The sequence below is a fragment of the Mobula birostris genome, chromosome 1 (assembly GCF_030028105.1).
Source record: "Mobula birostris isolate sMobBir1 chromosome 1, sMobBir1.hap1, whole genome shotgun sequence".
Taxonomy (NCBI): Eukaryota; Metazoa; Chordata; class Chondrichthyes; order Myliobatiformes; family Myliobatidae; genus Mobula; species Mobula birostris.
Window position 1 is genome coordinate 131,519,087 of NC_092370.1, and position 27,264 is coordinate 131,546,350.

The 27,264-nt window shown below is 43.4% G+C and overlaps 1 protein-coding gene across 10 annotated transcripts in view; it reads left to right on the forward strand.

Annotated features, from left to right (window-relative positions):
• Nucleotides 1–27,264, forward strand: part of LOC140199916 (coiled-coil domain-containing protein 102A-like) — a 649,450-nt gene that overhangs the window by 120,983 nt on the left and 501,203 nt on the right. For all 10 annotated transcript variants that reach the window (XR_011886535.1, XR_011886536.1, XR_011886534.1 and 7 more), the window contains one exon: nucleotides 16,457–16,565. Coding sequence is in view for 7 of the 10 variants with exons in the window: in XM_072262408.1 (XP_072118509.1) it covers nucleotides 16,457–16,565 (109 nt within the window). In the remaining 3 variants the exon portion in view is untranslated. The remainder of the gene's footprint in view (nucleotides 1–16,456; nucleotides 16,566–27,264) is intronic.

Consider the following 27,264-nt stretch of genomic DNA (forward strand, 5'->3'; position numbering starts at 1 on the left):
CTATCCTGCTTGTTATTTCTTCAAAGAATTCTAACAGATTTGTCAAGCAAAATCTTTCCTTATGGAAACCATGCTGACTATGGCCTATTTTATTATGTACCTCAAGTACCCCAAAACCACATTCTTAACGACCCTAGTATCTTCCCAACTGCTGAGGTCAGACTAACTGGCCTGTAATTTCCTTTCTTCTGCTTCTCTCCCTTCTTGAAGAGTGGAGTGACAGTTGCACTTTTCCACTCCTCTGGAACCATGCTAGAGTCCATTGCTGTTTGGCCTTCTGCATTCACCGGCAATTTTTATGTGTGTTGCTAGAGTCCAGTGATTCTTGAAGGATCACTACTAATGCCTCCACAATCTCCTCAGCTATCTCCTTCAGAACCCTGGGGTGTACACCATCTAGTCCAGATGACTTGTGTACCTTCAGACATTTCAGTTTCCCAAGCACCTTCTCCCTAGTATTGAAAATTACAATCACTTCTGCCCACTAATGCTATTGAACTTCTGGCATGCTGCTAGTTTCTTCCGGGTATGTTACTGGGCCCGCAGCTTTACGTGGGATGACCTTGTATAGGGTCTTCCTCACATCAGCTGTGGCCACACAGTGCCTGCTCCTCAGGTGAAATGGAGGTCTTGCTCGCTGGCACATTGTTCCATGCATCAAGCTGTGTGTAAAAGACATTCAGCTTATCAGGAAGCGAGGTGTCACTGTCGTTTATCTGCAGGGTGGACTTGTAGTCTGTTGTGGTTTGAAAGCCCTGCCACATGTGCCTCGTACCTCTAGTGTCACAGAAATGGCTGTATATTATCTGTGACTTATCACCTTCTGCCTTCCTGCTGGCGTGGGAAGGCGCAGCTCTTGCTGACCTGAGAGCCATCTTATCTCCCTGGTCTGAAGTCAGCATCCCAATTTCTCAGCCGTGCCCGCACCTCTGCTGTCAACTTTAACTTCTGATTTGCCCTCACGTAGATGTGTTTAATTACAGCGGCATCCTCTATGCATTTTTCTCTATAGCCAGTCACAGATCCCGCATATTCATCAATGTTAATGTAATGGTTGTAGGTAGTCACGTCCCTGAACGTGTTCTAGTCTGCGTTTTCAAAACAGTCCTGTAATGGTGAGGTTGCTCCTTCTCGCCAGGTCTTTATCTCCCTTTGAACTGGTTTGACTTGTTTGATGAGCAGGAATTTAGCATTACAGATAAGTGGACAGAGAACACCGCCAGAGGTGAACAGTGGGTCATTACTACCGAAGTGTTCCCTCACCAGTTCTTGTAAAAGTAGATACACAGCCCTCCTCCGTGGGTTTTTCCGGAGGTCACAGAATTTCTATACACCCAAAAAGAGATAAGACCCGCTTGCTGAATGGCCGCTTCAGGGGTGGTACCCTGGAGCACGTTTCATTCAGGATGAGGACGCAGAGGCCGCTTGTCTGAGTCACAGATGCAGGTGATCTAGTTCATTTTCCAGTGGTTGAAAGTTTGAAAGCAGAGTCGACGGGTGAGCTGATCTGCAGGGTTTCACCTTCAGTCTTGCATGAATACCAGCTGGTTTCCTCGAATACTGCTTCCAACGCCGTCTCCCCGGGTGGGACGAAACTGTTCTCAATAAACCCATGCTGCTCTGCTCCTCTGCTATCCAGACACTCGCCGGTGAGGTAGACCTGCAGTATCCGTTGTTCTTGATGTCCAGCGGTGTCTTGTCTTCATAAAGGATGAACTGTTACATCATTAGTTGGAGCCAGAGTGGCTGCTGCAACTGGGCGCACCACCATTTTGGAACATTGAATTATATTGGGTTGTGCTTGTCTGGGAGGCTGGAGTTAATGTGTGCCATGACCAGCCTCTTCAAGCACTTCATCATGGTGGAGGTCAGGGCCACTGGGTGGTAGCAAGCTTAAGAACGTTAAACTACCAGAAAAATAACAATTCAACATACCCCAGATTGCATCTGTCGTTACACGCCCTGATAGGATGAGCTACAGAGTAAATCTGGCACGAGTTTTATAAGCAAATCTCTGACGGTTAAAAAAAACTCCACGCACAAAGGAGTGTGAAAGGGCAGAGTGTGATAAGAGTGTTTATTCATTGCTTGACAATATTTTTACAAAAAAGGATATTTAAATGTACTATAGATATGTAATCTTTATATGAAGCTGGGCGATGCAGTCAGTGAAGATTTCATCAGTTTTAGTGAATCGTTTTATATCATACTTTGAGTGATTATGGTAGCCCTATGAAAAAGGTGATCAAGCTAAAGATGATCTTTATTTGTCACATGTGTCACATGTACATTGAGACATCGAAACATACAGCGAAATGTGTTGTTTGCATTGAAGCAGTGAGGATGTTGCTGAGTAGTGCAGTGTTACCACACTTCTGGCTCCAGCATGGTATGCCCACAACTCCCTAACCCTAACCGTACACACTTGGAATGTGTGCGGAAATCCCACCCGGTCACCGGGAGAATGTAAAAACTCACGGTGGATCGGTGATTGCTGGTGCTGTGCCAGTGGTTATTCTACTGTGCTGTTTCTAGTTACACCCCACAGGTACAGGTAGGAAGATTCAAATCCATTACTGAGAACCACAGTGAACCTGCTGAAGAGTGCACACGACGTAGACATGTTGAAGTCAACATATTACGATGCAATCCCAGCCGCTGTACACAATGAACTGGCAGTGTTAGTGGTCATGTACATTTGGCAATTAGCTTCAAGAAGTATTGTGTCCTGGGATATTCAGGGGGTTTATCAATGTGATCAGTACAGTAATAGCCGTGGTGATTCAAAGCATCGGTGAAGATAGACTCGATTTGAAATTCTGTTGTAGACAAGATATAAGGGAGCCAACTGAGAGGTGCACAGCTAGTTCAGGATCCATGGAAGCATCTTCATGTCTGGGAATGGTGGGAACTAACAGAAGCATAGCTATGACATGGCTGTTCTTTTGCATAGTTGTTGATCAGTGTAATTTTTAGATTAGGTTAGGTTATGAGGACACGCAGTCCTCTTTTATTGTCGTTTAGTAATGCATGCATTAAGAAAAAATTTTCACTCCGTAGATTGGGTTTCTTTACTTTTCAAAAGTACAGCAAATTTATTTATTATCAAAGTATATGATAATCAACATTTTTTATCAAGGTATGTACAGTATATGTCACCATATACTACCTTGAGATTCATACGAGAACGTGTGCGGATCTCATTGAAACCTACCGAATGTTGAAAGGACTCAGCAGGGTGGATGTGGAGAGGATGTTTCCTATGGCGGGGGTATCCAGAACTAGAGGGCACAGTCTCATAATTGAGGGGCAACACCTTAGAGCAGAGGTAAGGAGAAGTTTTTTTGACCAGAGAGTAGTGAATCTGTGGAATGTTTTGCCACAGACTGCAGTGGAGGCCGTCTGTGTGTATACTTAAGGTGGAAGTTGATCATTACCTGATCGGTCAGGGCATCAAAGGATATGGCGAGAAGGCAAGGGTATGGGGTGGAGTGGGATCAGCCATGATGGAATGGCGGAGCAGACTCGGTGGGCCAAATGGTCTAATTCTGCTCCTATGTCTAATGATCCTATGGTCATTTAAATTTTTTCTTCTTCAATATTTTTATTAATTTATATATAAGAATACAGAGTACAGGAAAAAATATATATGCCAATATATTAAACTAAATCGCATATAAAGAGTCCTTACCCTATATTCGTACAATTCAATTAGTTCGTAACATTGAAAAATAATAATTTTTTTATATTAAAAAAATTTAACCCACTACCAAGACCGAAGCTGATTAATAGAGAAAAAAGAAAAAAGATTGTTAGTCATCATCTGTGCTTTGACAGCAAATTCAAAGGTTTTGAAAATAATTCAGAACGAGTCCCCACAATGTTTGAAAGTCTTGATTAGATTCAAAGATTGAACATCGAATCTTCTCTAAATTTAAACATGACATCACATCACGTAACCATTGGGTGTGAATAGGAGGGGACACATCTTTCTATTTAAGCAAAAGCATCCTTCTGGCTATAAGAGACGTAAAAGCCAAAATATGCAAATCAGATGGCTCCAAAATAATATCCTTTCCTCCAATAATACCAAATAAAGCAGTCATGGTCATGTATCTTGCAGTCATTCACTGTAGCACAAAGAGATACAATATAATTAGTGACAAACTACACACAAACAAAGATGGAGAAATAACCAATGTGTAAAAGAAGAGAAACTGCAAATACAAAAATTATAAATAAATAAGTAAATAAATAATCCTGAGAACATGAGTTGTAGAGTCCTTTAAGAGTGATTCAACAGATTGTGGAATCAGTTCAATGCTGAGGTGAGAGAAGTTAGTTGGTTCAGGAGCTTGATGGTTGAAGGGTAATAATGGTCCCTGAACCTGGTGATGTGGGACCTAAGGCTCCTGTACCTCCTGCCCAATGGCAGTAGCAAGAAGAGAGCATGACTGGATGGTGGGGTCCTTGCTGATGGATGCTGCTTTCTTGTGGCAGCACTCCTTGTAGATGTGCCCAGTGGTGGGAAGGGCTCTGCCGGTGATGGACTGGGTTGTATCAATGCACAAGCTGTTCATGTTAGAATTGGTTTATTGCTTTTCCAATGTTGTTCTTTGTGCTGTTGGTCCACATTTTTGAGCGATCTCCTCACAGCTTTTATAGAGCTAAATGCTGTTAAACCCATTTAGTTCAGAAATTACTGTTTTTGTATTATTTCTGCATGTAATTTTGTACAATTTTCAGTTGTGGCATCAATAACTGATGTTCCTTATTTGAGAAATGTCATGGAAAATGGGTTGCCGACCCGTGAAATTGTATTTTCAATGACCAGCTGTTCGCCTGAATGAACGATGTAGGGCCATGTGTTCACCACTGTGACAGTTGTGGAATTTTAATTTTATTTTTAATGTCCACAGTACTAATGGATTATCATGCTCACACATTTGGTTTGCTAATGTTCTGTAGGGGAGGAAGTCTGTCATATCTCCCTGGGCTGACCAGTGTGCAACTCCAGATTGGCAGGAATGTGGTTGACTCTGAAGTACCTGATGCAGCAGCCTTGTTAAATGAAGAATGAGAATATTGTCCAGCATTGACCAGGGACCAGACTCAGAGCCTGGGATTCTTCATCCAGGCAGACAGCTGGTCTTTGAAAATACAATTTCACCGATTGGCCGCTCATCTTTCATGCCATTTCTCAAATAAAGAATAAAATTTATTAAGGTGGCTGTGGGAGAGTCTAGGACCAGAGGACATAGCCTCTAAATAGAACAGAAATGAGGAAGATATTTTTTAGCCAGAGGGTGGTGCATCTGTGGAATTCATTGCCACATGTGACTGTGGAGGCCAAGTCATTGGGTATATTTAAAGTGGAGGTTGATAGGTTCTTGATTAGTAATGGTGTCAAAGGTTACGGGGAGAAGACAGGAGAAAGGGGTTGAAAATGATAATAAATCAACCGTGATGGAATGTTGGAGCAGACTTGATGGGCCAAATGGCAAAATAGTGTTCCTATGCAGACTTGATGCACCAAATGGTCTAATTGTGTTCCTGTGCAAACTTGATAGGCCAAATACCCGAACTCTGTTCCTGTGTCCTACGGTCTTATGGTTAAACTGGACACAGAAGAATCATTCCCAGAACAACTGACTTTACAAGGATCTCCTCACAAGAATCAGCTACTGGTATTGAACTTTGAAGAGATTTCCCACACATTGGTCATGTAGCAGTCAACATGGTAGTACTGATAGAATCATACATTATAGATGGCATGACAGTTTCCTCCGTCACAGTCCCTGGGGATGTCCAACCCCACTGGCAGGGCTTACCTTTGGGAGAGGAAGGGACATCTGCGGGTCTTGAGTGTTGACCCCACACTCATAGTAGCAGTTTACCCATGGGCATGAAATCAAGATGCCAATTGTTATCTACTGTCCTCTGTCAACTGTCAAATCAGCATATTCTCTCTCACAAACCCATCAAATTCCCTGTGATTTTATTTCTCACTAAGGGGTGATTACAGTAACCATTTAACCCTCTGTCACATCTTTGGGATGTGGGAGACAAAGTGAACACTCAGATAGTGACAGAGAGAATGTGCAAGTTGCACATGTACTGCACCAAGGCCAACATTAAGCCTTAATTATTTATTTAATATACATTTTATTATTATTCGCACAATTAGTCTTTTGCACATTGTTTGTCTTTGTTATGCATAATTTTTTATTTTCCTGTGAATACCTGCAAGAAAATGTTTCACAGAGTTGTATATGGTGATGTACAGTATGATAATGAATTTACCCTGAACTTTGAAATCCAGGTCCCTTGAGCTGGAACACTTATCTGTTGTCCTGTTACAGCCACGGTTATGTGTGGCTCTTCGGCCCCGGAATATTGATGGTAGAAGAGTCTTGTCGACTGTTTATTCCTCTCCCTAGATGCTGCCTGACCTGCTGAGTTCCTTCAGCATTTTGTGTGTATTACTCTGGAATTCCAGCATTCCGCAGGATCTCCGGCGTTATTGATGCTGAAGGACTGGGTATTGGTAATGTTAAGGAACATCAAGGGTAGTAGTTTGATTCTGTAATCTATTTCCTGGTACTTTGGTGACATGGTTGTTATTTGTCACTTAATCAACCCATGCCTGATTGTTGATTTGGAGATACAGCACAGAATAGGCCCTTCCGCCCCTTTGAGCTGTACTGCCCAGCAACCCTCGACAGCCCCCGATTAACCATGACTTAATCATGGGACAGTTTGCAACGACCAATTAATCTACTAACCAGTATGTGTTTGGGAGGAATCTGGAGCACCCGGAGAAAGTCCACACATTCCATGTGGAGAACATACAGTCTCCTTACAGAGGATGCAGGGATTGAACTCCGATCTGACTCCCTAAGCCGTAATAGCATCGTGCTAACCGTTATGCTGTCGTGTCGGAGCCTTGCAGGCAATGGATTGCTTTATTTGTTGAGGAGTTGTGAATAGAACTGACCATTGTGTAATCATTAGCAAACAGTGCTATGTTCACCTTATGATAAAAGAAATGCTGCTGCTGAAGCAGCTGGAGATGTTTGGGCCCACTTAGTGCAGTGTTACCCAATGGGGCCAGGATGAATAATTTCCTACTAGCAAAACCACCTTTCTTTTTTTAAAAAATTTTATTTAGAGATACAGCACAGTAACAGGCTCTTAAGGCCCAACGAGCCCACACTGCTTAATTATACCATGTGACCAATGAACCTACTCACCTGTCTGTCTTTGGAATGTGAGAGGAAACCCGAGCCTCTGGAGGAAACCCAAGCGGTCACGGGAGAACATACAAACCCTTTATAGTCAGCGACGGGGATTGAACCCAGGTCTCTGGTGCTGTAATAGCGTTATGCTAACTGCTATGGTACCATGCCGCCCCGCAGTTGTGAAGTATGGATCCACAATTCGAGTGCTTACACCTTGATGACCATTGTCTTTCATTTTATCAGAGCTCCTGGACTCCACATGTCTTCAAATGCTGCCTTGATGCTGAGGGGAGTTACCCACGCCTCATCTCAGGAATTGAGCTCTTTGGTCCATGCTTAACGTTAAGGCGGCACGGTAGCCTAGTGGTTAGCATGACACCTTACAGCACAAGTGACCTGGTTTCGATTCCCGCCACTGCCTGTAAGGAGTTTGTAACGTTCTGCCCGTGACCGTGTGGGTTTCCTCCCACAGCCCAAAGACGTACTGGTTGATAGGTCAGTTGGTCATTGTAAATTGTGATTAGGCTGGGATTAAATTGGGGGATTGCTGGGTGACGTGGCTCGAAGGGCCGGAGGGGCCCACTCCATTCCGTATCTCAGTAAATAAATAGGAATGGTCCCGAGAAAATGCAAATTATTAGACCTGTATTTTAGTCTTCTGGAAGGCGTGGTAAAACCACGTTATCGGACTGTTGGAATATGGGAGCGTGGTAGTGTAGCAGTTAGCTTAAAGCTAATACAGTGCCAGAGATGACCGTTCGGGCTCAATTTCCGCCGCTGTCTGTAAAGATTTTGTACGTTCTCCCCATTACTGCGTGGCTTTCCTCCGGGTGCTCTGGTTTCCTCCCACATTTCCAAGACATATGGTTAGAGTTAGTGTGTTGTGGGCATGTTATGCTGACACTGGAAGAGTGGCTGCCCAGCACAGTCCACAGTCAATGCTGATTTGATTTGGTGCAAACGATGCATTTCACCGTATGTTTCGATGTATTTGTGACAAATGAACCTCATCTTTAAAGCCTTTAATCTGGGGAATGCTAAACTTCTGTAACGAGGTCATGGACCACAATGTTTGTGGCTCATGCTGGCAGTGTGTATGATTTAATTGCTTTAATTTGATTACTGCTTTTGCTCAGATGACTCAAATAAAAAGCTCCCAGAATCAATGGTCCAGGGAAAAAGGGAAAACTAGGAAGAATGTACTACTAAAGAAATGTAGACAGATCCTGGGTTACATAAGGGTTCTGTTTCCGAAAACTGCCTGTAAACCAATTTCTTTGTAGCCAGGGATGTTTGTTTTCTATAGTTGCTCATATCATATCACTTTACGTATACTTGCTGTACTCTCCCATTGAACAGTAATAGTGCGATACTCCAGTCGAGGATGGTATTGCCTTAAGGGGTCGTCTATTGATGGGTCCTCAGGTGACTGAAGCGGACGATCTGCTATCCATAAAGCTCTGCGATGTTAGGGCGGATTTCCTTAATAGAGAATGCCTGTGCATGACTTTGTTTAATGTGGAGAGGCTGAATCATAGCCAGCCGCCCCACAGTCCTTGACAGAGCGGTGTCAGGGTCCAGTGGTGTGGAGTGTGAGACGACTGGAGACCCTTCACTGCTGTTGTGATGTGCCGTCAGCTTCCATCAGCTCCATCACTGAGGCCTTGGTTGGGTCGATCTTTATCTGGAACCTCTGCCTTGACCTTACCGCCATGGGTGACCCTACCAGAATCTAGGCTAAACTGCAGACAGCATTGGTCTCGGATCTCAGGAACTCACAAGCCTCTTTCTCCCCCATGGCGGTCCTTGGAGAAGACTCGTTCTCAGTCAATAATTGCCCTTAATGCTTCTCATAATTGAAGTATTGGTGTAGATACTTTATTCGGTTATTAATGAATGTCATGAAACCTTTTATTGTTGTTATTACTGGCTAAAACAATGTTGTACAGTGCTGTACCTGTAAGTAAAATAAATTTTCTTTTTTTTTGTAATTTATTTTTTATAAAATAAAATTTTAATACATACTCACACAAGCTTGCAAATAACTTGCAATAAATTAATGTAGACAGTTCCTCTTAAAGAAAATATCGCTGACCCATATCAGTGAAAGTACACTTATTCCTGTGACACACACTGAATGCTGGAGGAGCTCAGGTCAGGCAGCATCTATCGATAAAAGTAAAGATTCATTCTTTATTCCTTCATTCTGTGACCCTTCTTTTTTCCTGTGATGTGGAGAAATAAACAATAAGGGATCTAAGGGTTGCCCTTAGGTCCCTGGTTAATTATTTCCAATATCTTAAATTTAGTAATACAGTGTGGAATTGGTCCTTTTGCTCCTTCGAGCCACGCCGCCTGAGTAACCCCACAACCCTGATTAACCCTAACCTAATCACGTCGATTTACAAATACCAGTTAACCTACTCGTTTTGTCTTTGGACTGAGGGAGGAAACTGGAGAATCCCGGGAAAACCTACTCATTCCACAGGGAGAATGGAGAGGCTCCTGACAGAATGGCGCCGGAATTGAACTCTGAACTCTGGAACGCCCCAACCTGTAATAGCGTTGCACTAACCGCTATGCTACCGTGGTGCCCAGTTATCGTTGTTAAGCTGATCTTCAACTTATAAGCATTTTCTATAGGAAATCATTTTTACTGTGCACTGTTGCTATAATGTATTTCAGATAGGAAATACCAGGAATGCCTCCAATCAGAGTGGGAGTCACAAAAATCCAGCTGCATAGTATTACACTTTTACTTCCCTCAGGAAGGACAGTTTGAAAAAGATATTTTTGCGTGGTTCCAAAACTGCCATTAGACATTTGCTTTCTGCACACAAACTGCTGGAGGAACTCAATGGCCTTTCAAGGTTACTGGTCTTCATCACTGGATTAATTAACCTAGTAATATAAACCCCTGTTTATGCTGAAGAAGGCAATACGTTAGATCATAAGACCTTAAGACCATACTATAGCAGCAGAATTAGGCCATTTGGCCCATCAAGTCTGCTCCCCATTCCTTCACAGCTGATTTATTATCCCTATCAACCCTATTCTCCTGCCTTCTCTCCGTAACTTTTGATATCCTTACTCATCGAGAACCTAACAATCTTTGATTTAATTAATTAGCTGATTATTTGAGCCATACTGCCCACCAACAACCCCGATTTGACCCTAATCACTGGACAGTTAGCAATAACCATTTAACCCACCTGGGAGGTCATTGGACTGTAGGAGGGAGGAAACCTTGCAGAGTTTCCTTGCACCCTCCTTCCCCTTTGCAGTCATGAATCTTACATATTTTAATTTCATTTTTGGGATATGGATGTTGCTATCATGGCCAGCGTTTATTGCTCATGCCCTTGATGGGGTAGTGGTCTGTCAACCTCTTCAATGTAGCAGTTCACCCAGTAGGTTAGTGGGGCTTTACTGCTGACATCAGCTCGTGAAGCGTCTGGTATCCTGTCTTCCCTTAACAGGAATATGAGCCATGCAAAATGCACTTACAGGGCCAGTTTGTGGAACTTGCCTGGGTACTTGGCAGGCTTTATGAGAATTTATGGGTGGCACAGTGGTGTAGCGGTGCGCAAACCCGTTACAGAGACAGCAATCACCGATTGGGGTTCGATTCTTGCTGTCTGTAAGGAGTCTGTACCTTCTCCCCATGACCACGTGGGTTTCCTTTCGGTTCTTCTGTTTCCACCCACATTTCAAAGAGATGCGGGAAGGGTTAGGGTTATTGAGTTGAGGGCATGCAATGTTGGTGCCGGAAACATTTGCAGGCTGCCCCCAGCACAACCTCGGACTGTGTTGATCAATGACACAAAGCAATACATTTCACTGTATGTTTTGATGTACATGTGACAAATAGAGCAATGTTTTATCTTGAAAGATTGTCAAGTTGTGCATATTGTTGCTGAAAATATATGCTGGATGACAGCCGGATATTGGGCTGGACCATTGAGCTCAATAACTTGATCTCCAGAGGACTGGATTTGTACAAACTCTATAGTTCTCAGCTAGTGAAGGAAATACTGAAAATGCTCCAATCCAACAGCATCTGTGGAGAAGGAAACAGATTAGAGTTTCAGGTTATTTATGTTTTATTTTCTGGCCCAATGATCTGCAACTCACCTATTTAACCCTAGCCTAATCACAGGCCAATTTACAATGATTAATTAACCTAACCAGTACAGCTTTGGACTGTGGGAGGAAACCAGAGCACATGGAGGAATCACACACACTCACAGGAGAATGTATAAACTCCATTAGAAACGCTGCCACAATTGAACTTCGAACTTTGGAATGCCCTGAGCTGTAATAGTGTCAGGTTAACTACTACGCTGCCAATATCCATCTCAAATTTCAAAAGTAAAAATCTCACAGTAAATTTATTATGAAAGTATGTATATATGTCATTATACCTTGAAATTCATTTTCGTGCAGACAATCACAGTAAAACAAAAAAGTACACCAGAATCTAAAAAGTACACAAGACTGACAAATCCTAATCCTAAATGTGCACAAATCCTAATGTGCACAAGTCCTAATTTGAGGCATTGCTCATTGAAGATGATGTGGGTACTACAGAGGCCAGTGTGCGTGATGGAGCTGACTAAGTTTACAACTCTCTGCAGCTTACTACGATCCTGTGCAGTAGCCCCTCCCCCACCCCAATACCAGAAGGTGATGCAGCCAGTTAGAATGTTCTCCACAGTACATCTGTAGAAATTTGCGAGTGCTTTTGGTGACAAACCAAATTTCCTCAAATTCCTCATGAAATATAGCTGCTGTCATTCCTTCTTTATAGTTGCATGGATATGTTGGGTCCAGGTTAGATCCCCAGGAAATTTAAGCTGCTCACTTTTTCCACTTCTGCTCCCTCTGAGGATTGGTGTGTGCTCCCTCGTCTTACTCTTTTTGATGTTGGATCGGAATCAGGTTTAATATCACTGACATGTTGTGAAATTTGCTTTGCAGCAGCACTACAGTGCATTACATAAAAACACTGTAACTCACACAAAGAAATATACACTCAGTGCCCACACCCAGTACCTCCATAACCTATTAAAGTGGCCACTGAGTGTACATTTGTGGTCTTCTGTTGCTGTAACCCATCCACTTCAAGGTTCTACGTGTTGTGCGTTCAAAGATTCTCTTCTGCACACCACTGTTGTAACGTGTGGTTATCTGAGTTACTGTCACCTTCCTGTCAGCTTGAACCAGTCTGGCCGTTTTCCTCAGAGCTCTCTTATTAATAAGGTGTTTAATACCCCCAGTGTTGGCGCGTGGCTAAGTGGTTAAGGCGTCGGTCTAGTGATCTGAAGGTCGCTAGTTCGAGCCTCAGCTGAGGCAGCGTGTTGTGTCCTTGAGCAAGGCACTTAACCACACATTGCTCTGCAACGACACCGGTGCCAAGCTGTATTGGCCCTAGTGCCCTTCCCTTGGACAACATCAGTGGCATGGAGAGGGAGACTTGCAGCATGGGCGATTGCTGGTCTTTCATACAACCTTGCCCAGGTCTGCGCCCGGAAATCTTCCAAGGCGCAAGTCCATGGTCTCACAAGACTAAAGGATGCCTATAAATATATATACCCCCAGAACTGCTGCTCACTGGATATTTTTCGCACCATTCTCTGTAAACTCCAGAAATTGTTGTATGCAAAAAAAACACCAGATCAGCAGTTTTTGAGATACTCAAATCATCCCTACTAGCACCAACAATCATTCCCGGTCAAAATCACTTGGATCACAGTTCTTTCCCGTTCCGATGTTTGGACTGAGCAACAACTAAACCTGTTGGTCACATCTGCATGCTTTTATGAATTGAGTTGCTGCCACGTGATTGGCTGATTAGATATTTGCATTAACGAGCAGGAGTACAGGTGTACCTAATAAAGTGGCCACTAAGTGTGTATATTAAAATCTTAAATTCAATAATTAGTGCAAAAAAGAGCGAAAATGGTGAGGTTGTGTTAATAGGTTCATTGTCCCTTCAGAAATCTGACGGCAGAGGGGAAGAAGCTGTTCCTAAAAAGTATGTACCTTTAGGCACCTGTACTGTACCTCCTCTCTGACAGTAGTAATGAGAAGAGGGTCGTGGGGGGGGGTGGTCCTTTATGATAGATGTGACCTTTTTGAGGCATCATCTTTTGAAGAGGTCCTCGATGGTGGGGAACCTAGTTTCTGTGAGAAAGCTGGCTGAGTTTGCACATTTTTCTGATTCGGTTAAGTGACCCCTCCATACCAGGTGGTGATGCAACCAGTTAGAATGCTCTCTATGATACATCTGTAGGAATTTGGTGGACTCTTTGTTGACATAACAAATCTCCTCAATATCATGCAATGTGATGGGCTGTGACAGAAGCAGTATACGCCCCCTCTCCTTCATCAGTCCTGATGAAGGGTCTCGGCCCGAAGAGTGGACGGTTTACTCTGTTCCATAGATGCTGCCTGGCCTGCTGAGTTCCCCCAGCATCTTTGTGTGTTGCTTGGATTTCCAGCTTCTGCAGATTTTCTCTTGTTTGTGATTCGCCCCCTTTCCTTGTGTCTGGCTGCATGAGTTCAGTGGCGGGTTATCACCATAGAGATAATTCTGAGGTCTGGAGAGCTGTGCAGTGGAAGAGAGCGGGAGAGAGGAATTTTCATCATACCCAGTTGCTGGTGAGGAGAAAGGCAATCAGACCAAGCCACAGTGGATGCTGCCAGTTTCTGCTCATGGTTTGTAGTCAGCATGCTGGTTTCGGTGCAGCCCTGAGCCTCATGTTTTCGTGCTGACTGTCTCCATCACTCATCCTGGCTTGTCCCTCACTGGCCACCCAGTGATGATTCTTTGCTTAGGGAACACCAGTACAGTCCAGGGGTTTGTACCAGTTTCCTGCCACAGTAGCATACGGGTCAAGATTGGAAATCCAGTTAGAGGCCTGGACTTCGATTGGAGGTCCAGAAATCGAGGCCTGATGTCTGGAGCCCCAAATCTGCAAATCTCTTCAAGTCTGCTAGGGAAGTCGAAGTTCAATATCTGCAAATGTATGAGCCTGCTGGAGGCTGGTCGCCGAAGAAGATGACTTCTCCTGCAGTTAAGGGAATGTGTATGTGTGTGGGAGGGATGAATGGATCTTGGTTTGCTTCGTTGCTTTGTTATTTGGTATGTTTTGTTTTGTTGTTTTGCTGAACATTGTGGTCATGGCGCCGGAATTTGTGGTGGCACTTCAAAGAATTGAGAAATCCTAATCGACAACCATTTGTGATTGGAAACACCTTCATCTCTATGGAAGGATTGTAGACAACTTTGTGAATCTGTAATGGACTGGCATCAATCTATCATTGACTGAATCTGTAATGGACCACCATCAACAGCTTTGTGAATCTGTAACAGACTGCCATCAATCTGTAATGGACTGAATCTGTAATGGACTACCACCAACTTGTAATGGAATGATTCTGTAATGAACCACCATCGACAGCTTCGTGAATCTGTTATGGACTGCCATCAATCTGTAATGTACTGAATCTGTAATGGACCACCACCAATCTGTAATGAACTGAATTTGTAATGGGCTGTCACAAGCAGCTTCATGAATCTGTAATAGACAGACACCAATCTGTAATGAACTGAATTTATAATGGGCTGTCACAAACAGCTTCATGAACCTGTAATGGATAGACACCAACTTGTAATAGACTGCCACCAACAGCTTTGTGAATTTCTTATGGATTTACACCAACGCTAGGTTATCCTTTTATAAGTAAGAGTTCCAGAACTGTACACAGTACTCTAGGTGTGACCTCACCAAAACTCTGTACAATTCTGGTATTTCCTTATTTCTGTATCCCGAACCCCATCGTGCCACTTGCTTTTCTGACTGCTTGTACCTGTACCTGTTCAAGTTTCATCTGCAATACCTGGACCCCTCTGTACTCTACTCATTTGCAATCCTTAGATAATAATTGATTTGAGCTTTTTTGTGTGAAAGATCGAATACCTCAGAGGAATATTGTACCCATGTAATCTCTTAGAAAGAACTGTGTGATCGGTTTCCCGGGCAGGTCCTGTTTCAGGTGATTTAATTTACGTGAAGTGCTTGGGGCATCCTGAAACTATGAAGGAACAACACATAAAGACAATTATTTTATTCAGCTCTTCAGAATGGACTGTTACAAGCATATTCATTATTTGATACCTTGGCAGATACTGATTGATAAAGGAATATTTCTAAATGGTAACAAAATCTGGATGGTAGAAGAGCTCATTGTTTCGAGCAGTGTCCATGGAAGGAGCACGAGAGGTTCTGCAGATGCTGGAAATTCTGAGCAATACACATATCCGAGCACCTCTGCACCATCTGCCGTAACAGGTGGCATTTCCTGGTGGCCACCCATTTTAATTCTACTTCCCATTCCCACTCCAACATGTCAGTTTATGTTCTTCTCTACTGCCACGATGAGGCCACTCTGAAGTTGGAGGAGCAACACCTCATATTCTGTCTGGGTAGCCTCCAAACTGATGGCATGAACATTGGTTTCTCTGACTTCTGGTAGTTTCTCTGCCCCCCCCCCCCTTTTATTCCCATTCTGATCTCCTCTTATTACCTCCCTTCCCCTGAGCCACCCACCTATTCTCTAGTGCCCCACCTCCTTCCTTTTCTCCCATGGTCCACTCTCTTCACCTTTAGGATTCCTTCTTCAATCCTTTACATTTTCCACCTATCACCTCCCAGCTTCTTACTTCTTCCCCCCACCCCCACCTGGTTTCACCTATCACTTTCCAGCTCGTCCTCCTTCCTCCCCCCCGCCCCCACCTCCTTTTTCTGGCCTTTCAATCCTTCCTTTCCAGTCCTGATTCAGGGTCTGGGCCCAAAATGTTAACTGTTCATTCCCCTCCATAGATTTTGCTCGACCTGCTGAATTCCTCCAGCATTTTGTGTTCTCCATAGAAGAAGATTTAAGTTGACGTTTTGGATCTTAGATGCTGCTTAATTCACCAGTTCTTCCAGCATTCTGTTTTTTATTCCAGTTCCAGCATGTGTAGCCTCAAAGTTGCGCATTCAAAATAAAATATAGGTAATAATTTATTAGTTGTTTATATAAAATATAAACAGCTAATGTAAAATTTGGGCATGTACAGACATAAGTGTTCATATTACATAATTATTGTTGGCTGCACTTCCATTATTGAACTATAAAATTCTTTTTAAACCTTCTTTTCCACACAGGGATAAAGCTGCACTTGGAAGGCAGATTGAGAAACTAGAAGCTGATTTATCTCAGTGGAAGATCAAATACGAAGACGTGAGCAAATCAAAGCAGGAGGTCCTTAAACAGGTGTGATACTATAAGAGGGCAGCGGATGCTCACTTAGACCATTTACTGGATATTGGGGATTCTGTTGTTCTCTTTAACTGCCTGGGAGTCTGGCAAGTCATTCTTGTGTCAAGAAATTACGGGGCAAAACTGGGTCGTCACGGTGGCATAGCGGTCCGTGCGAAGCTGTTGCAGCTCGGGGTGTCGGAGTTCAGAATTCAATTCTACCAGAGAGGAGTTTGTTTGCTCTCCCCGTGACCACATGGGTTTTCACCGGTGCTCCGGTTTCATTTCACAGCCCAAAGACGTACTGATTAGTAAGTTAATTGTCCTGTGATTAGGCAGGTGATTAAACAGCTATGCTGGTGGGTGGTGCTGTTCATAGAGCTAGAAGGGCCTGTTCCACACTGCATCCCTAAAGAAATAAAAATGAGGTAATAAGCTATTTAATTTCTGACTGATAGTTGGGAATAAAAGTAAGGTTTTGTTCTTGTAAACACAAGGAAATCTGCAGATGCTGGAATTTCAAGCAATCACACATCAAAGTTGCTGGTGAACGCAGCAGGCCAGGCAGCATCTCTAGGAAGAGGTACAGTCGATGTTTCAGGCCGAGACCCTTCGTCAGGACTAACTGAAGGAAGAGCTAGTAAGAGATTTGAAAGTGGGAGGGGGAGGGGGAGATCCAAAATGACAGGAGAAGACAGGAGGGGGAGGGATGGAGCCAAGAGCTGGACAGGTGATTGGCAAAAGGGATATGAGAGGTTTTGTTCTGCTCTGTTTAAAAATACACTCAGTGATCACGTTTAGGTACCTTCTGGCCTTAATTAAATGGCCACTGACTGTATATTGTCTTACGAACACTTTGTGTGAACTCTGAGATATAAATTGTAATTTACAAAAATTACAGTGAGCTGTCAGGTCAGCTGTAAAGATCATCGGCTGCAGTCTACCATCACTGCAGGACCTGTACGTAGATTGTGATAACAACACTGTAGTGTAATTGTGCTGTAGGACTGAGCCATGTTTTATACATTAAAGCCAGTGCATCATTTGCTACAATTGTGTAACTTTACCTGTTTTCTAACCTAGAACCTGTGTGCTTTGTGCAGGTATCTGGCGATGCATTTTTCATGTACTTCTGCATAAAGACTGACATACAAAAGAAAGAAGGATTAGCTTTATTTGTCATGCACATCAAAACATACAGTGTAATGTGCCGTTCGCATCAAATCAAATCTGTGAGGATTGTGTTGCCAAATCGCAGTGCTACCCCACTCTTGGTGCCAACACAGCATGCTCACAGCTCACTAACCCTAAACCTAGCCTTTAGGTATACAAGATGATAAGAGGCATTGATCGCGTGGATAGTCAGAGGCTTTTTCCCAGGGTTGAAATAGCTAACACGAGAGGGCACAGTTTTAAGGTGCTTGGAAGTAGGTACAGAGGAGATGTCAGGGGTAAGTTTTTATGCAGAGTGGTGAGTGCGTGGAATGGGCTGCCGGCAACGGTGGTGGAGGCAGACACGGTAGGGTCTTTTAAGAGACTCCTGGATAAGTACATGGAGCTTAGAAAAATAGAGGGCTATGGGACACCACCGGTAATTTCTAAAGTAAGGACATGTTTGGCACAGCATTGTGGGCTGAAGGGCCTGTGTTATGCTGTAGGTTTTCTGTGTTTCTCTGTTAGCCGTATATCTTTGGAATGTGGGAGGAAACTGGAGCACCTGGAGGAAGCTGACAAGGAAAATGTACCATTTGGTTTCCCGCTGACCCCTCCAGACTGCTGGGAGTTGTCCACTCACCGGAGAAGGTCATTGGCTTTCAATTACTGACATTAAAAGACCTGTTTATTGCCAGAGTGAAGAAAAGAGCTAAAAAGGTTACTGCTGACTCCATCCACACTAGCATCACCTATTCACCAAATTGCCATCAGGGAGACGCTACAGACCCATCAACACCAGGATTACACCTCATCTCTGAAGCTTGTTTCCTGTAGTGATCCAGCATCCCAGCAAAACTCACTCAGCTGTAATATCCGACTCCCGGCACAACATCTGTTAAGTGGCCTTTCCTGTTCTTGTTGTTCTGTTGGTAATTATTGTGTCTGTTCATATTTATTTAAGTTTGATTATTAACGTTTGTACATGTCATCATTCTGCTAATTGTCAATTGCTCTTGGCAGTTTGCACTACTGTCTTGTAAATTGTTGGCTGCTATTGTGTTGTCTGTTATGATATTGTCCTGTGTTTTATGCTTGGCACCGAACCACAATTAATTCTGCTATGTTTCACATACTGGTAATAACGCGATACTGATCGGTGAATGGCGACAATACAGAGGCTACGTCTACACTATGCCGGATAATTTTGAAAACGCCGGTTTCGAGTAAAGACGACAGGTGTCCACACTAAGCGTTTTTCAAAATATCTCTGTCCACATTAGATGGATATTTGGGCGAATCTCCTCCTACTGGGCACGCGCAGGACACACAGAAAACAAACGAAGAGAAAACGATATACTTGGTGCGCGTTTGTCCAGTTACAAAGTAGAAAAACTTAAAAGGAATTGTTCTTGGATCTCGCAGGAGGACTTAAAACTAAAAAAAAACAAATACTGGAGCGTATGGAGGCAACCGACAGGGAGTTCACGGACAGTATAACCCGGCTGACGATGAACATTGAAAAACTGACTAACTCTGTTGCAGTAATAAAGCACCTTGTTAAATGTCTGCATCAGTGTTATCTTGTATTTCCATACAATGTTACATTAAGCTGTTACACATCTATTGTCAGAGAAGTACTTGCATAAATAGGTAAACCACCTTCATACAAGCAAGGACAGAAAACAGGGCAAAGTGAATATACTTATTTATTCAGTAAGCTACGGGTCAAAGTATTTGGTGAGTACATTTCTAACTCTTCTGGCTTCAGTCTCGTTGCCATCTTGTTAGGTTATGTGGAGGGTTGCATTCAAGAAAACAATGAAATGCCGTGCTGCGGCCATCTGTTCCGGCACGTCATGACAGCGTTTTTAAATAGTCAAAAAAGCTCAGTTTACAATTTAACTCTCACGCCGTTCACACCAACTGCGCGTTATAACAGCCGTACGGCAGTGCCTGCGCAGTACCAAGCAGAAGCAGAAAAGCGTTGTTGTTGAGGTGTTGTCATGACAGCGTTTTTAAATCTCTCCGGTTACCCCGTACACACTACAACAGATATTTGGCGTTTTCAGATTTATTCACTCTGGAGACCGTTTCTGAAAACCTCCGTTTTCGGGGGTTGAAAACGCCGGCTCAGTGTGGATGGGAGGTCAAAACGAAGAGAAAAAGCTTTGTTTTCAAAATTATCCGGCGTAGTGTGGATGTACCCAGAGGCTGTGTACAAGAAGGGCTAGAGTTGCCTCTACTTCCTGAGAAGACTGTGGTCCTTTGGAGTATGTAGGCCTCTCCTTCACATGTTCTACCAGTCGTTGCCAGTACAATCTTCTATGGGTGATGCCAACAGGTTCAATAAACTGATTAGAACGGCTGGCTCTGTTCTAGGAGTCAAACTGGACACACTGAAGACTGTGGTAGAACAAAGGACCCTACGGAAAATCATGGCAATTCTGGACAGTGGTTCTCACCCTCTGCATGCCACCTTGGCAGAAGAGAGGAGCACTTTTAGTAATAGACAACTGCACTGCTCAAAAGAGCGCTATATGAGGTCATTCTTATCCTCGGCTATTAGGCTCTATAATGAGTCCACCTATAGCTGGGAAGGTGATGACCTCCTCCTGTTAAGACTGTTTGAGGTAACTTATATTTTTTATTCATTCTTACTTCTCTTCAAACCTCTGTATATCTGTGCACTTGTAATCCTACTGTGACACTGTATCTTCCTTTGGGATCAATAAAGTATCTATTTATTTATCTATCTGATTGCTGGCGTGGGGAAGTGATGTGTTAACTACTACACTACCGTGCTGCCCATTGGTAACTGACGGTGACACCTTCAGGGAGTGCAGTTTCTGTGGGAAAAGAGGTCACCATTACTATAAAGTATCGGGTACAGTATCATGCTTTTGGAATATTGAAAGAATTCGATATCTTGCTAGATAGAAGCTGAAGGAGTAGAAATGGTCAGAGGGAGCCCTGAGCTGGCAGTGCTACCCAACAAAGGACTTCAGGAAAAAAATCTCCTGACGTACTTCAGATGTCTTCAGGTCAGTAAGAAGCTCTGCACTGAAAAATGTGGCATACTGTGGCCATAATTACGTTCACAGAGCTTTGTTAGTACCCACTAAGGCCATAATGACCGTAAACTGTGCCTTACACAGATTTCTGCTACGGCTATTAACACAAGCAGCAAATGCCAGTTTGCCTTCACTGTTGAATAGGGCTATGTCCACACTACGCTGGATAATTTTGAAAACAAAGCTTTTTCTCTTCGTTTTGACCTTCTGTCCACACTGAAATGGCGTTTTCAGCCACTGAAAACGGAGATTTTCAGAAACGGTCTCCAGAGTGAATAAATCTGAAAACACCTAATATCCGTTGCGGTGTGTACGGGGTAACCGGAGCTTTTTAAAACCGCTGTCATGACGTACCACAACAGATGGCGGCAGCACGGCATTTCATTGTTTTATTATTATTATTATGATTACTTTATTGTCGCCAAACAGTTGATACTAGAGCGTACAGTCATCACAGCGATATTTGATTCTGCGCTTCGCAGAACCTAACAATTTCAGAACAGATGGCAACAGGAATGAAGCCAGAAGAGTTAGAAATGTACTCACCAAATACTTTGACCCATAGATTACTGAATAAATAGGTATACTCACTTTGCCCTGTTTTCTGTCCTTGCTTGTATGAAGGTAAGGACAGAAAACACCCTCCGCCACCTCCAGTTTAAATTCCATGCGGAATGTTTTGGAGGATCAAGAACAAAGAACCAAGGTAGTTTACCTTGCAAGTACTTCTCTGACAATAGCTGTGTAACAGCCTAATGTAACATTGTATGGAAATACAAGATAACACTGATGCAGACATGTTTTATACATTTAACAAGCTGCTTTATTAATGCAACGGAGTTAGTCAGTTTTTCAATGTTCGTCGTCAGCCGGGTCACACTGTCCGTGAGCTCCCTGTCGGCTGCCTCCATACGCTTCAGTATTTGTTTTTTTTTTAAGTCCTCCTGCGCGAGAACCAAGAGCAATTCCTTTTAACTTTTTCTACTCCGTAACTGGACAAACGTGCACCAAGTATACCATTTCCTCTTCGCTTGTTTTCTGTGTGTCCTGCGCATGCCCAGTAGGAGGAGATTTGCCCAAATATCCGTCTAATGTGGACAGAGATATTTTGAAAAACGCTTAGAGTGGATGCCTGTCGTTTTTACTCGAAACCGGTGTTTTCAAAATTATCTGGTGTAGTGTGGACGTAGCCTAAGAAAGACCACAGACCCTCTCTACGTTCCATATTACTCAGTGTAACCCATTGTCCTACGTGCACCAAAGGCATGTACAATAAATATGCTGTATACCAGGTCTGTACATTCCCCATGGTGCAGGATGCCCTCAGTTAGATCTATATCATTATACGAATGTCATAAGTGAATTTGAAGATATAATACAATATACAAAAACTATAGCGAACTGTCGGGTCAACTGAAAATATCCCTGGCCGCAGTCTACCATCACTGCAGGACTCGGAATGTGTCCACGAGAAAGAAATAGGCAAAAAAAATCATTGTGGACACACCCACCCTGCGAACTAACTTTTCGAAAATCTCCCTTCTAGAAAGTGCTATAGGGCTATTAAAACAAAAGCTTCACGCCATCTCAAAAGTTTCTTCACCCAGACAGTTAAGCTGGTCAACCATTCCAGTTTGCCCACCCCCACCGTTCCCTCGGTAACTGTCAACACTTTAAACCAGTTTTTCATAATGCTGTTTACATTGTAAATACATGCTGGTATTTATGCACATTTAATTCCATATCTGTACTTTAACCTCCAAGCTTTTTTATATAATTCTTATAATTGTTGTTTATTTTATTGCATGTCTTGCCACCACACCACAGCAAATTCCCAATACATGTAAACAGTGAATAAGGTTGATCCTCCTTGATCTTTGCATCCACGGAGGTTTAATTTGAAATTCAACTTCCTATGTGTGCAGTTCGAGTGTGATCATATCTTGTACCTCGTGCAGGGTAGTGCTCGTCATCCAGTCAGTTGTCCCGATAGCAAATGGTGGTCTGCTACCTGTCAGTATCCTGGATCAGAGTGTCATGTGTAGTCCAGGCACGTGTATACCAGAGAATCCAGGGAGTGTGGTAGAGCAGACCAGCATACTGAAATAATGTTTCCACTGTCAGCAGCACCCCAGAGGAGCTCAGCTGTAAGACCGCACCATCATAAAGTGTAGGAGCAGAACTGGACCATTTGGCTCTTTGAGTCTGCTGTGCCATTCCATGATGGCTGATGTGTCATCCCTCTCAATACCATTCTTCTGCCTTCTCCCGTGACCTTTGACTCCCTTACAAATAAAGAGCCTATTAACCTCCACTTTAAATATACCAATGACTTGACCTCCAATGCTGTCTGTGGCAATGAATTCCACAGATTCACCACCCTTCAGCTAAAATTCCTCCTCATCTCCATTCTAAAGCGCCATTCTTGTATTCTGAGGCTGTGCCCCCTGGTCCTAGACTCCCCCACAATAGGAAATGTTCTCTCCACACCCTCTCTGGGGCTTTTAATATTCGATGGGTTTCAATTAGATCTCCCTTCATTGTTCTAAACTCCAGTGACTACAGGCCCAGAGCTATAAAATACTCTTCATATGCTAACTCTTTCATTCCTGGGATCATTCTTGTGAACCTCTTCTGGACCCTCTCTAATGCCAGCACATCTTTTCTTAGACAAGAGGTCAAAACCTGCTCACAATTCTTCAAGTGCAGTCTGACCAATACCTTATAAAACCTCAGCATTACATCCTTGCTTTTATATTCTATTTAGTGTTCTGCATGCAAGAATGAGACTCTGAAATCACAAGAAACATTAGTAATAGATAATTAAGGCATAAATATCTAGAACATGAGATGAAGAGTCCTTGAAAGTGAGTACATAGGTTGTGGCAGCAACTCAATGATGGGGCAAATGAAGGTGAGTGAAGTTATCCCCTTTGATTCGAGAGCCTGGTGGTTGAGGAGTAATAACTGTTCCTGAACCTGGTGATGTAAGTCCTGAGGCTCCCGTACCTTCCTCCTGGTGGCAGCAGTAGACAGAGTGTGTGACCTGGGTGGTGGGGATCCCTGATGATGGATGCTGCTTTCCTGTGACACCGCTCCATGTAGATGGTGGGTAGGGCTTTACCTGTGATGGACTGGGCCGTATCCACTATTTTCTGTACAATTTTCCATTCAAAGGCATTCGTGTTTCCATGACAGGCTGTGATGCAGCCAGTCAATATACTCTCCACTAAAAATCTATAGAAATTTCTCAATGTTTTAGATGTCAGCTGAATCTTTGCAAACACCTAAGGAAGTAGGGCTTTTTTCATAATTGTACTTAATGTGCTGAACCCAGGACAGGTCCTCTGAAATATAATAACTCTGAGGGATTTAATGTTGGTTACCCTCTCCACGTCTGATCCTCCGATGAGGACTGGCTCATAGACCCCTGGTTTCTTCCTCCTGAAGTCCATAATCAGCTCCTTGGTCTTGCTGGCATTGAGTGAGAGGTTGTTGCTATTTAACTGTTGAACCATATTTTCAATCTTCGTCCGATATGCTGATGGGTCATCACCTTTGATTCAGTCTATGACAGTGGTGTTGCCAGCAAGCTAGAATATGGCATTGCAGCTGGGCTGAGCCACATAGTCATAAGTGTAAAGCGAGTAGAGCAGGGGGCTGAGCACAAAGCTCTGTGGTGCACCTGTGCCGGTGGAGATGTGGAGGAGTTGTTGTTGCCAATCCAAACTGACTGAGGTCTGCAAGTGAGGAAATCGAGAATCCAATTGCATGAGGAGGTATTGTGGCTGAGGTCTTGAAGCTTATTGAAGAGTTCTGAGGGGACGACTACAATTCATAAACATTTACTTTTGGAGTCACAATCAGGATCAGGTTGTGAATTTTGCTGTTTGTGGTGCAATACATCAATCTACTATAAATAGAACATTACAACAAAGGGCAGGCCTTTTGGCCCACAATGTTGTGTTGATCCTTTAACCTGCTCGAAGATCAATCTAACCTTCCCCTCTACTAAAAGTGAAATCTAACATAAGAAATATATATATATGTATATTAAATAAATATACTATAATATACTTCAGTATAATAAAAATAAATGTAAATATATTAAATATTTGATGTGCTGACGTTGGAGAGGGTAGAGAGAAGATTCACTAGAATGATTCCAGGAATGAGAAGGGTTAACATATGAGGAACGTTCGTCAGCTCTTGGACTGTATTCCTTGGAGTTTAGAAGAATGAGGAGGGACCTCATAGAAACATTTCGATGGTTGAAGGGCATGGACAGAGTGCATGTGGCAAAGTTGTTTCCCATGATGGGAGAGTCTAGTATGAGAGGACATGATTTAAGGATTGAAGGGCGCCCATTCAGAACAGAGATGCGAAGCAATATTTTTAGCTGGGGATGTGAATCTATGGAATTTGTTGCCACGGGCGGCAGTGGAGGCCAAGTCATTGGGTGTATTTAAGGTAGAGATTGATAGCTATCTGAGTACCTAGGGCATCAAAGGTTATGGTGAGAAGGTGGGGGAGTGGGACTAAATGGGAGAATAGTCATAGTCATAGTCATAGTCATACTTTATTGATCCCGGGGGAAATTGGTTTTCATTACAGTTGCACCATAAATAATAAATAGTAATAGAACCATAAATAGTTAAATAGTAATATGTAATTTATGCCAGTAAATTATGAAATAAGTCCAGGACCAGCCTATTGGCTTAGGGTGTCTGACCCTCCAAGGGAGGAGTTGTAAAGTTTGATGGCCACAGGCAGGAATGACTTCCTATGACACTCTGTGCTGCATCTCGGTGGAATGAGTCTCTGGCTGAATGTACTCCTGTGCCCATCCAGTATATTATGTAGTGGATGGGAGACATTGACCAAGCTTAGACAGCATCCTCTTTTCAGACACCACAGTGAGACAGTCCAGTTCCATCCCCACAACATCACTGGCCTTACGAATGAGTTTGTTGATTCTGTTGGTGTCTGCTACCCTCAGCCTGTTGCCCCAGCACACAACAGCAAACATGATAGCACTGGCCACCACAGACTCGTAGAACATCCTCAGCATCATCTGGCAGATGTTAAAGGACCTCAGTCTCCTCAGGAAATAGAGACGGCTCTGACCCTTCTTGTAGACAGCCTCAGTATTCTTTGACCAGTCCAGTTTATTGTCAATTCGTATCCCCAGGTACTTGTAGTCCTCCAGCAAGTCCGCACTGACCCCCTGGATGGAAACGGGTCACCGGTATCTTAGCTCTCCTCAGGTCTACCACCAGCTCCTTAGTCTTTTTCACATTAAGCTGCAGATAATTCTGCTAACACCATGTGACAAAGTTTCCTACCGTAGCCCTGTACTCAGCCTCATCTCCCTTGCTGATGCATCCAACTATGGCAGAGTCATCCGAAAACCTCTGAAGATGACAAGACTCTGTGCAGTAGTTGAAGTTCAAGGTGTAAGTGGTGAAGAGAAAGGGAGACAAGACAGTCCCCTGTGGAGCCCCAGTGCTGCTGATCACTCTGTCGGACACACAGTGTTGCAAGCACACGTACTGTGGTCTGCCAGTCAGGTAATCAAGAATCCATGACACCAGGAAAGCATCCACCTGCATCGCTGTCAGCTTCTCCCCCAGCAGAGCAGGGCGGATGGTGTTGAACGCACTGGAGAAGTCAAAAAACATGACCCTCACAGTGCTCGCTGTCTTGTCCAGGTGGGCGTAGACACGGTTCAGCAGGTAGACGATGGCATCCCCAACTCCTTGTCGGGGCTGGTAGGCGAACTGGAGGGGATCTAAGTGTAGCCTGACCATAGGCCGGAGCAGCTCCAGAACAAGTCTCATGGATCAGCTTGTGATAAAATGACGGAGCAGACTCAATGGTCTGAATGGCCGACTCCTGCTCCTTTGTCTTATAGTCTTATGGTCTTATAAATAGAGCAAAAATAAAGCAAGAAATTATAGTGAAGTAGGATTATTCATGGGTTCATTGTGTGTTCAGAAATCTGATGGCGGAGGGCAAGAAGCTCTTACTAAAATTTTGAATTCAGGCTCCTTTACCTCTTCTCTGATGGTAGCAAGGAGAAGAGGGCGAGGTAGTCCACTGAATGTTTAACTAGTGCCAGCCACATTTGAAATATGCAGGTTCATCACTTCATGCTGAAGTAGTTCGACAGATTTGTTAATGAATAGGCAGTGTGAAGTTCATAAACACGAGAGATTCTGCAGATACTGGAAATCTAGAGCAACGCACACAAAATGCTGGAAGAACTCAGCAAGTCAGGCAGCATCTGCGGAGAGCTGTAAACAGTCAAAATTTGGAGCCAAGAATTCTAGTCAAATATACAGTTGCTTAATAATACCTCAAAGTCCCCATACTGATCTTGAAGTTCTATTCCACCTAAGTTTTTTTTGAAGAAGGGACCATGTTGGGGCTTTACTTTCTTTAGGCGGAGATCAAAAATTGGTCTTCAGTTGCAGAAACAATTGCGG